The 12,244-nt window shown below is 37.1% G+C and overlaps 1 protein-coding gene and 1 long non-coding RNA gene across 2 annotated transcripts in view; one reads left to right on the plus strand and one right to left on the minus strand.

Annotated features, from left to right (window-relative positions):
• Positions 1-7,815, plus strand: part of ZCCHC24 (zinc finger CCHC-type containing 24) — a 205,652-nt gene extending 197,837 nt beyond the window's left edge. The window contains exon 5 of the mRNA XM_025197707.1: positions 1,770-7,815. Coding sequence (XP_025053492.1) covers positions 1,770-1,883 — 114 coding nt within the window. The 3' untranslated portion in view covers positions 1,884-7,815. The remainder of the gene's footprint in view (positions 1-1,769) is intronic.
• Positions 7,816-7,957: 142 nt separating this feature from the next.
• On the minus strand, positions 7,958-12,187 carry LOC112549394. The gene is made up of 3 exons (XR_003092793.1): positions 12,053-12,187; positions 9,928-10,049; positions 7,958-8,913 (listed from the first exon to the last, which is right to left on the minus strand). It is a non-coding gene; the product is annotated as an uncharacterized LOC112549394 (long non-coding RNA).
• Between the last annotated feature and the right edge of the window lie 57 nt (positions 12,188-12,244).

The following is a 12,244-nucleotide window of genomic DNA, read 5'->3' on the forward strand; positions in this document are numbered from 1 at the left end:
GTGGCTCTTCTCTGGACTCTCTCAAGCTTCTCCACATCATTTTTGAATTGTGGAGCCCAAAACTGGACGCAGTACTCCAGCTGCGGCCTCACTAAGGCCGAGTACAAGGGGAGAATGATGTCCCGGGATTTGCTTGAGAAGCATCTATGGATGCAAGCCAGCGTTTTGGTCACTTAATTAGCAACAATTAACATCTACAAAATCGCAGACTAAGGAGAGGAAAGAATCAATACAGACTATCAACTGCCCCAAGACAGAGACAGTCAGTTGCACAAGCACCCATGTCATGAGTTTTGTCTGTCAGTAGCTAGAGGTACAGGGCCTCAGAACCCAGAATCCCTGCACCGATCTCCTCGACAGCTGGCAGGCTTCATGGCTGCAGAAGGGGCTACCATCCCTGCAGCTTTCACCCTGATGTGCTTTAACGCACACAGTGTCACCCATGTCATTAGTTTTGTTTGCCTGCAGCTTGAGGTTTAGTTCCCTGCAAACCTCTGCACCGATCTGGAAACTTGGCAGGCTTTGTGGCCTCACCAGGGGCCACCACCCCTGTCATTTTCTCCCCCCTTGTAGTGTAATACATACACGTGACATGAGTTTTGCTTTCACGAATTTGGGGTACAGTTTCCCCCAAGCCCCTGCATCAATCTTCTTGAAACTTGGCAGGCCTTGTGGCCTCAGCAGGGGCCACCATCCCTGCAAATGTCATCCAAATCAGACAAAAAACAACAAAGTTATAGATATTCCATGATTCCCCATTATACCCTATGGCCAGATCTCTGAGGCGGCTCTGAATCTTCAGAGCCGCTTCGGCCGGATCAAGGCAGGAACCCAGTCCGGAGGTCTGGATCGGATCCCTGGCATCCAAAGAGGCTGGATCTGAAGCCGGATCGAATAGCTGCTTACTCACACAGGCCTACTTCCAAGTACAGCCATAGAAAAATCAGAGAAGTCATATTCTTTCACAATTCCGTTATAAAGCGTAAACATTTGCTTGTTTCATCTTGTCTTTGTCATTTATCTATCAGATCTTTCAAACATGTTGCCAATGTTTTGGTATATAGCATTGGTGTTTCTTGTTCTAAATGACTATGAAGCTTTTAGACATCAGGGAAATTGAAAGTACAAGATCTACTAAGAAAAACAAAAAAACAAACAAACCAATGTTCAATCCCTGTTTTACTGAGCCTCCTATATCTCACTCAACTGTTACTGTTTTTCTTTTTTTTTTTCTGTTTTACAACTGTTTCATTTGAAAAATGAGAATTCTAGTCTTCCAAATATGGAGCTCTGTGTTAGGCAAATGGAAAACTTCTCACTTGTCTAATAGCAGTACCTTGGCAAGACTACCTGTTGGTATTAGTACAGATTCCTAATGGTGGTAATTCCCTAGGCACCACTGGGCTAATGGGATTCCCATGTTCTCAGTGCTAATGCCTTTGGGGCATCTTAGTTACTAATGCCAAAATAGTGAAAGGTACTGTTTTATAACCATCCCAGTTATACATTCTTTCAACAATTTACCTAGAATAAGGTTTACAAGACCTCATGTGAAAGGAAATGACATCAATGTTAGGTCAATTCCCCACTACTGTGTGGCTAGGTAGTTGACAAGATGTTCTTGGTTTTAGGAAAAAAGAACATTGTCATTAGAAGTAGTGGGAGAAAGCCTAGCAAAATAACCATGAAGGTAAGTTTAATGTGCGTAGCAAACACCAGTGGTCACTGACATTTACTGGATCATATTCTGTTCCCTTCCCTCCCTGCAGAGACCCCTGGAAAAGCCAGATGGGCTGGATGTTTCCGATCAGAGCAAAGAGCATCCTCAGCATCTGTGTGAGAAGTGCAAAGTTTTGGGCTACTACTGCCGTCGTGTGCAATAAACCTGCAAAGGGGGCCTCTTCCCATCCCTGTCATCCTGTGAGATCTTCTGGCAGCACACAATGAGCAGCAACACAAAAAATAAGCAAAAGCTAAAAAATTGCCAATAATGCCTATAAACTAATAATATGCCTTACCATTAATAGAATGTAACACTTCTCCTGTGTATGTGTATACATCAAAGACATATTTATAGGACTATGGTGTGTTTTTATATAAATATTATATATTATATATATATAAAAAAATCAAACAGTGTTACTGACAGTGTTACAATGGAACCACTGCTGTGGTTTTCTGTTGATTGTTTACACAGTTCCTCTATCATGTCCAGGTGAAATGAAGTAAAGTGCTATTTGTTAGGCACGGCATAATGTTCATAGGGGAGTACACATTTTGAATGGTTTGTGCAGGAATTAAGTAAAAGCAAGGCCACTAATTGAAAGCATGTATCAATACCCCAAACATTATTCTTATTATACAACAAGATAAAGGAGGATTCAACAAGCCATAGCATTAAAGAAGGGAAACTATCATGTTTTCTTGCTTCAGAAGGTTTGAGAGTTCTGTGCTGCTGCTTTCTTGGACTTCCCATTAGTTAACACAACTTGAGCAGGACTTAAATTAAATCATTTTTGGAGGGTGTGACAAATAAAGTGAGTAACTGTTTGAGGGAGTGGCTTCCGTGGCAGAAATGGAACATTATAATTGGACATGGAGCATCAATAAGAATTCCAGCATAGAGAGAGGGATAAGGTTGGCTTGCTTCAGGCTCTGACAGACTGAAATCCTTCTCTTGTCATATAATTTCTTTTAAATAGACCCCTTATGCATATTTGCTATTCATTAGATCAAAAGCATACTAAATTTACTGTGAATAATGGGGGATAAGAATGACTTCATCCCTAACCCGCAATTAAGAGAGACTAGCCAGACTTACTATTTATACTAGCTCTAAAGCCACTTTTTGGAAATATTGTCCTGTTTTCTACTGTAGAAATTTGTTGTTAATATCAAAGTTTGTATGGATGTAGCCACAAAGGGATCTTTCTTGTTTTCTGTCTTCCTAAAATATCTACAACAGCTTTGGGAGAATAAACTGTTGAATTTGGTTGTCCCATTTCAGCTAAAAGGAACTTTGTGCTAAACCATCCCATTACAAACTAAAAATATATCATCAGGGATTGGAGTATGTCACAAAATGAACAGTATCCTGCTTATATATATATATATATATATAGTTAAGAGCAGATCTGCAAAAGAACACAACATGTAAGGCTTGAATATGTCATTCACTTTTGTAGAAAAGCTACAGGGCAATTCTTTTTATTCAACTGTTTTTATGATATTTTCTTCAAAAGGATGGACTTGTATGTTTGGTGGAGATGTTTTAAATTTTAAACACTTGCACCAAGTTGAATGGGGGCAAAGTTAAGCTGAACAGATCTACATAAGAGTGATCTCATACCAAGTTACATAGGGATGTGCTCAGTGTGTAGAGTTGGACTCTTATAAGTAGAGGTCTACCTAAATCACAGGGGTACTTACCAATTTTCACAGGTTGACTGCAGCATAAAGTCTTAATTTATCAGTCATGGGGCAGCCACCCCTCAGCACTGATTGGTGGAGAGGTCCTGGTGGTGGGGAGGAGACACAAGGGGGGCAGCCACCACCTTATCTGCTGCCCTTCATGCTGTCCCACCAATCAGCACCTTCCCTTCCTAACAACGAGGGCCGCTGGCTCCCCCACTGGGGAGTCAGCACTTTATTTTTATTAAGTTTTTTTGTTGTTATTGATTTTCAAGGACAATCCCAGGTTTTGCAGTTTCTGCGAAATCTGTGAAACCACAAATTAAGTAGGTCCCTACTTATAAAGCAAACTGAAGACTTGTAGTGAGCATTCCTCTATGAAATGTGAATGTCTTGACAAATTTGATACAGGATGAAATGTTTGCCATTTCTATGCTCTGTTGTGAACAAAGCAAAATATTTCCAAGGCAAAAATGATAATGCTGATGGTGGCAAACTTCATATGCATATTATGCAGACTTTACCATCTATGGGTAGCCTGGTAATTCCAGTTGTGTAGCCTGCTGGTTTAGGGAAAAGGGCTGGCTGGGAGTTAGGATGTGTTGATTTTGTCTGGTTCCACCAGCTTGACATTGCACAAGTCACTGAAACTCTCTGTGCCTCAGTTTCTCTAACTGCAAAATGAGGATAATAATACTTAGCATACCTACCTCACAGGGGGTGTTGTGAGGCTTGATAAATACTTATAAAGCGTTTTGACATCAGTGGATGAAAAGCGCTTTTGAATTTAAAAACATACTATTAAGTTAAACACTTTATAATTCTTTTGACCAGGAATCAGTTCCTTAAATTAAAATAAACTAAAAAACTGTGACTGAAATTGGAGACTAATCATGGATAACAATTGCCACTGTGTAGTCGGCTAGTTAACATTTTCAAGCAGAAATGCATTCTTAACTGAAGATAGAAAATACATTTAAGAACCAATGGTGCCAACAAAGCTACTAAATTTGCCCATGCAAGAAAAAAAAAAATGTGTGCAAACCAGTTTAAAGGTGAATTTTGAAAACTTGACCCTCAGTATTCCCCCTTAAATGTTACTTGTCTAGCTTCAGTATAATATTGCTATATATTTAGCTTATGAACTTGTAGGGTATGGTTTAAACGAAGACTCCCAACCACCTAATGTGGCTTTAATGCAACTAACATGCGTATGTACAGAATAGTAGAAGTAAAATACTTTTATCATCATGTTTTCCTAGACATTATAAATGTAAACACATCCATTTGTTACTACTCAATGAGCATATTTGGACTAATCATGGAGAGAATTAATCTTCCTATCCACTTAATGCTGGAGAAGAGGGACCTAAAAGCAGGTAGAGAAAGAGCCAAGGGCATGATAAAGCAGGAAGCATCACTCCTGTGGTCTGCTCTCCATTCCCAGTATTCATCAACCCACTCCCAGCAAAAGTTAAAACCATCTGACGGGGGCTCCACAAAGATATGGGTTGGGAACAGTGGGCAGAAGAGGAGAGCAGCCGCATCTTACAGTACATGTGCCTCTCTGAGCCTTGAAGCAGTATTAATTCTGTTTGTATTTTTTATATCCATGTCAGGAATGGAAAGCAAGGGATAAGGTCAAAACCATGGGATGCGGAGGGAGGATGAGTAGGATGAAGCACTAGGGAAGTGAAAGAAGTCTGTTCACAGTCCTTACTTACATACTTTCACAAGTATTGCTTCAGTGTCTTTAGTGGTATCCAGGCTGCACTCCCTCCCTCTTCATGGCTGAAACGTGCTTGTTTCCAAGGAAATGATGTAAAGGAAAGTCCACAGATCCAGAATGTAGATTTCCATATTGTACTTCCCCTAGACCACTCCTGTAGTGGGTTTGTGACTGGGGAAAGTTTTTTGATACCATAGGTATTTATTTACCCTGTATCTTTAAAGTTTATGAATTTATATGTCATCATTGGAAACACATGTTAGTGTTAATGACCCACAATAATGTATACTTATTAATGTTTAAAAAAGGCATTCGATAGAATTGTTCACAATGTTTTAAATTTCAGTTTACAAATACACAAACACACATTTTCTGTTATATATTTTCAGAAGAGATTAATTTTTCCATTTTTTTTTTGTTTAGAATATAATCTTTTTGCCCCAGGTACGGAGCTGGCTGAAATTTCTGAGCAGCAATAAACCAGAATGAGGATTTTTCCTCCAATTTTCATGAAAACATTCTAATAGTATTTTGACCAGCTCCAGTATCATCAAATGTATCATCAAATGATATTCCATGGATGGATTTTAGCCTTCTTAGTCAACATCAAAAGCAATTTTTAGTCCAAATAATTTTAATTATTATACATTAAAATATATACCCATTGAGAGATGCATACATAAGAGGAGCTTGGCTGTACAGATGTATTTTGGACGCTTAAATTTTAAACATTGTCAGTCTGTTACCATCTACCTGTGAACCAAGCTGTTCACCACATAATGCTTCTTGTTCCTTCTGGAGATTGCTAACAATGTTTTGTTTTTTTCATATGTAAATCATTATTTTTTATTTCCTTCAGTCAATCAGAACCTTTCATATATATCCTGCCATCTGCATTGCTACTCCTCAGGAAAAGAAGATTAATCAGTGGTTTGAAATACATGTACAGGGCAGCTACTAAGCCATTTTACTTTGGTGTAGCTCCACTAAAGCTGTGGGACTATTTCAGTTCTCACCACTGAGGGTTAAGCTTCATACTTAAAATCATGGCCCCTTTTTATCCAGTTTTCTCTGCTGCTACCATGAACAGAAAATACAGTATGATGCCACATGAGCAAAATTTTGAGGCCTTTTTGTCTCAAAACTGCTTTTTAATTTCAGATAAATACACATGGGATATATATTATTTTTTAAAATAAGTGTATTTTAAAGTTCCCCATTATATGGGATCTACTTTGTAAACTAAAATGTGAAGTTATATCTGAGAGAGGCCTTATGTAGAGAAATAATCTCTATATTTTACCCTTTTGCACAACATGGAATGACTTTTCAAGGTATAGCCATTATTCTAAAAATAGAACTACTTAAAACAATAAAAGCAAGTTAATATCATTTGAAAGTGTTAGAATAAATAATTAGTTCTCTACATCCTGCAGTTAAATAGAATATATTTTTGTATTCTAAGCACTAACCAATGAATAGCCTGCAATAAGTCATTAGTATACAAACATTGTTAAAATTAGGTGAATTGATATAAGTCTTTCACATGTTTCTGTCAACATAATTAGAAATAAGACAAAATGTTCCCCCATACAAAGTCCTTCTTTAAGATGTCACTCCACTCCTAGTTGGATTTCTGCATATATCTGTTTTCTATCAGCAAAAAATCATTGCTGTCCATAAAAGTTGCTGGAATGCTGAAGTGCTCAGAGGGCTGATTGAGATCTTAGATGTAGGGATGATGGTTTGTGTTTTTAGGATAAATTTAAAAGGGACAATCGTGTGCAGTTACTAGATATAAATGACTGATATAAATGTTTACCCCGTATGACGTATTTTACAGTTTTACTTGCAGATGTGTATTTATCTTGAGTTATACTTGACATAGAGTTCCTTTCAGTTTTTTGTTTTTCTTTTTGTTTGTTTTTAATACTATGTGTGTATTTTGGAAACCTTTTTAGATGTTAAAATTTTTGAATGGTTACAAATATTTCTTGTCATACTGAATTGTTATCTTATCTGGAAACTCTGCAGTAACAATTTTTTTGTATATATTTGAGGGCCTTTTTTAAAAAAGAATGGTTTGTTTTTTGAAAAAAAGTTTTTACAACTTGGAAGCTTTCAAAAGGGCCTTGCTTTCAACTAGAATACTAACAGAGGTAAGAATTTTCTTAAGTATTTTGCAAAACTAAGGTTGTACCCTCAAGAAAATATTTATGGAAGTAATTTACATTTGTTTTTTACAATGCTTTTGTCTGTATAAAGTATGCAACAGAACTACATTAAAAAGGAAATATTGTCTACATAGAATATTATATGAAAGTTGGTACATAATTCTGACAAAAACCCTTGCAATCCTTTAAGCCATATTGTTTTTTTTTCTCCTTGGATGAAAATATCAGTATTAATTAACCAATATATTATTCAAGTGCTTAGACTTATATTAATATTCATTTGCAGTTTATTTATATGTGTATTTTGGGAAGTATTGCCTCTAGGAAAAGCTATACTTAGATGTTTTAGTAAGTAAGAATCAGATTAGAGTATACTATCATTTTAAGAACTTGTGAGACACGGTGAAAAGCTGAAAGCACAGTAAAGATTCAGCTTTCAGAAATTCTGGAACACAAATATTCAGTTTTGTATTGCATTTTTTTCATAATGGGAGGGGGATAGGGGGAGGTTTGATGGGGACATTGTTTGACAAACTGACTTTCACAACAGTTTGTAGACACAATAAACTGTGAGATCCACTACGCAATACTGGCTACAGCAATAACGTCAATCAAAAGACACAATGGAAGAGAACTGAGGTAGTTTGTTGTTTAGAATTGTGTTTATTTTAATTAGAATTCATAGCATGATAGAATAAGCATGTGCATGTACTTGAAGCATTTTTGTTACACCTTACATTTCATGTAGCTTGATTATATTATGAATTTAAAAAAATTTTACCATGCTAAAATGGAATGTCTACCCAATTCTATACTGAACTCTTTGTTTCCTTTAAAAAGTTATTTAGTAAACCAGTCACTACATTGTGTAATAGTGCTAAAACTAACACTTACCTGAATTTCCGCAGCTTTAAAATTAGCTTAATTATTACTACTTTTGTTTAGCTGCTCCAACTGACCTTGTCAGTTTCAGTTGCCAAGTTGTATAATTCCCTTTTCTGTAACTGTTAATAGACTTTTACAGCTAAAAAAAAATCCTATGGACAAAGGTCTCAGAGGTATCAGTTCTGTATAAGCAACCAAGATGACAACTTGTTCTACCAGTGACTGGGTTGCTGAAAAGACTGTAAAACCTCTGTTGTGGATTGTCCATTCAATGGCATTCCGACATGTGCCTTATTTGCTGGATAGTATACAGCTTTCCTCTAGTATTATAGCATTTTAATGCTGCATTAAAATACTACAAAAAAACCAACAAAGATGGAGTTGTGTGCTTTTATTTAAAGTTGTTTTGAACATTACCTGAGTTGGGTTCATGTATATAGCCTGGTAATAATACAGATACCAATCACAGTCTGGCATTTACAGTGTTAGATTGCTTCAGCATGGCTGCTACAAATTATGGAAAGAAGAGCTGCATCACAGTAGTCCAGTACTTAGCCTGTAGCCTGTGTGGTCACTTTCATATTGGCAGGGTTTCCCAAGATTGTGACAGACTGCTGCTGAGGACCAAATTGAAGTAGTGGAACAGATTACAATCAGTTATATCCTGAGTTTGGATTGATCCATTTCACAATGCCCCATAATTAAGACAACTTCCTGTATTAAAACATAGCACAAATGTTATTTCAACAAAAAATTAATATCAAACAACATTTCCCAGGATTCTGTATGAGTGGGTTGAAATCAAGATCCATTCTCAAGATACAATAACTCAAGTAGGCGCCACTTCTTTTATTTTGCAAAGGAAATATCCAGATAAGTGATTGGCTTTTCACACACAATATTTTGTAAGTGGTAAAAAATATAGAAGAGGATAACTATTTAAAGTGAAATTAGATCTTGTAGCCAAGTCACTGTCTTCAAGTCTCCATTTTTTAGAAAGTCTTAACTTGATTTAAAAAAAGCTCAGGGAGATGTTTTCAAAATGCCAGCAAGCACCCTTTAAAAATGTTTTTTCCCTGTACTTAATAGAGTTTGCAATACTTAGCTAATAAATAGAACAGACACATAGGAATGCACAAAACTAAATATGGATGCATGCATTTCTCTTTCTGGACAGTAAGTTTAGGGATAATTCATGCATGTACTACCCACACACAGGGTGTTTTAAATGATTTCTACATACAGTAAAGCAACAAAGTCTCCCTTTGTCTGTATCCTTCTTTGTAGAGTAAAGACAGATACAGAGAAGGTAGGGCAAGGAGAAGAGAGGAAATTGTCCCATTAGTTCCTAGAATGTTGATTATTCAGAACTGAAGAGATACATTACAGTAATGCACAGAATTTAGATCTTATTGGGTTGCTTCATATCAACCAGTAAATCAGTTTTTCTGAAAATTGGCATATAAAGATTATATAAATATCCCAGCTGAGTGATTCACAACACTGAAAATAATCCATCACTTGTTTGCTAGTGGCAGATGGATGAATAAATACCATTTAACAAAATATTTCATCAATTAGATCCCCACTTAACCATAGAGGGTTTTGCTTGTTTGCTTCAAACACATTTTAGACAAAGTATTTTCATGCTTGGTAAGACTTTCCTGAAAGGGAAGTAACCAAGAAAAAAATAATGGAAAACAAAATTGGTATAATGGAAAAACCAACCTCAACTAGTAACATTTAGTTCTTTCTCTACTCAGATGAAATTTAAGTCTCAGCAGATAGATTCATGGGTGTCGAAATGCCCTGGTTTATACTCTGCTCAAGACAAGATATCCACTCGTTTTCTGTAAGGGAACAAAATGTGCTCAAGTACCTCAGTGTTTCAACGCAAATTACATAACAAACCAAACTTGGATGGTGGGAAGACTTAGGAAAAGCAGCAACCCTGAGCATTCTTTGTAGACTTACTACTCTTTGGCCTATGCTGAGTAAAGATGCAATCACCTACAACTTTAAGAGAGAATATCTCCCCAGGTAAGCCACCTTAAAATTATACCAAAATATCCACCCAAATATTCACTGCCTAGGGTATGTGTCAAAGGTCCTGATGAGCTCTCACATACACACCATGATCCAGAAGGATCAACGGTTGCCTACTATACTCAAGCCTTTAAACAGTTTGGCTTGTGCTTTTCTTCAACTTCATGTTGTTTCTGTACTTTCTGATTCTACCTGAGTTCTGAAACAGGATCACCAAAATATCACAAGGAAATTTCTACTCATACTCTTTCTGGCCAGAAATCTAATAGGAACCATTTTTCACATGCTTCCAATTTGGGGTGGGATTTTTTTGCAAGCATAAAAGACTAAATCGATATGTAACATAAGCAGGTGCAACTCAATTGACTTCGGCAGACTTGGACATACTAAACCATATTTGAATTTGGCCTGAGGAGGTTGGAAAATACCTAACTAAGCATCTGAAGTTTAGAGTATTGCTCCAGCAGAAAAAAATAAAAATAAAAATAAACTTTTCAGAAAAAATAGCTAAGCTAGCTTACAATAAAGTTTTAAAAAGTAAAATATGTTGTCATCAGGTTAAGAAAAGTTGTTTATTTGTCTTTGCTACCTTGAGGGAAAAAAAACTCACCAAAAACATTGAAGTCTGGATTATTAAGTCTAACACAAGCCAGTTGGTTTAATAGTATTCATTCTCAAAGATAGATTTGACTTTCTTACCCACTTTCCTGTTCTTTTTTATTGCCTATTGCTAACCTATTGCATCTGATGCTTTCTAACACTGGTAAATATTAGAAGTTAAAAAGAACAATTTGCCCACAGGTGCATGTGTTTAAGTTTGATTAATTGGGAATCAGTTACCCAATTAAAACAACATCATTAACCTTCATCTATGGGCCAGCTGCAAAGGAATGTTCAGATACCTAAAGAATGAACTTTAGACACATAAGTTCATAATTAAAATCCAAAATAACCCTCCTCAAATGGCAAATCATTCAAGCACCTAAACTCAGTAGGTACCTCTTTTCTGATGTGTAAGTTCCATCTGAGCTTGCAGTTCTAGGCTGCAGGTGTGCTCAGAGCATATCTAATTCACCCTCATAGCAATGCATTTTGCAAAAAAATCAGTAACTGCATCCACTTGCCTTTTAAAATATAGCTAGAAGAGGACATGATGCTGCAGCCCTCCTCCTCAATATGTTTGTGGCCAGAGCACTGGCCCAGAAAGGCTAGGGTCAGACATTACACATAAACTGGTTTAAGTGATCAGAAACTGGTTTAAATCTGTAACAGAACAGATGTTCAGTGCACATAAACCAGTTTGAAAATGGCTGAAACTGGTTTGAGATAAACCTGGTTGAATGTAGTATCAGACTTTACTGATTTGCCAGGGACAATGTCTGTCCCAGATCTCTTTCTGGTTTAAGATAAACCAGACACCCCCAACATCCCGGCATGCTCTCTGGGCTGGGCATGGGAACAAAGGGATGCCCGGGGGGGCGGCGGTCTGGTTAGCTTAAACCACCAAGGGGTCTGGGACAGACATTGCATAAACCGGTTTGAGTCAAATCAGGTAAGTCTGATACTACATTCAACCAGGTTTATCTCAAACTGGTTTCAGCCATTTTCAAACCGGTTTATGTGTACTGAACATCTATTCTGTTACAGGTGTAAATTAGTTTCTGATCACTTAAATCGGTTTATGTGTAATGTCTGTCTCTAGCCTAAGCGCCAAAGCTCCAGGCCGGTCCAGCAGAATTATTTCTACTGCTTGTCCGATGATTATTTATTGTAAAGAATAGGGAATAGAGCCCAGGACCTCCCTTACCCAATTGAGTGATACAACTACTAAGTTACACAGTCAGACTCCTTCTTGTTTTTCTTCCTTCTGGCTTTTGGAATCTTGCATTTTTGGCTGCAGCGCTCTCTTCTCTCCTTCCCTTCCTCCACCAACACTCAGCCTAGTATATAGGACTGGAGCAGTCTCCTAGAAAATAGAAAATGTGTGTCTGAATTCCTG

The sequence above is a fragment of the Alligator sinensis genome, unplaced genomic scaffold, assembly GCF_000455745.1.
Source record: "Alligator sinensis unplaced genomic scaffold, ASM45574v1 scaffold188_1, whole genome shotgun sequence".
In the NCBI taxonomy this organism is placed as follows: Eukaryota; Metazoa; Chordata; order Crocodylia; family Alligatoridae; genus Alligator; species Alligator sinensis.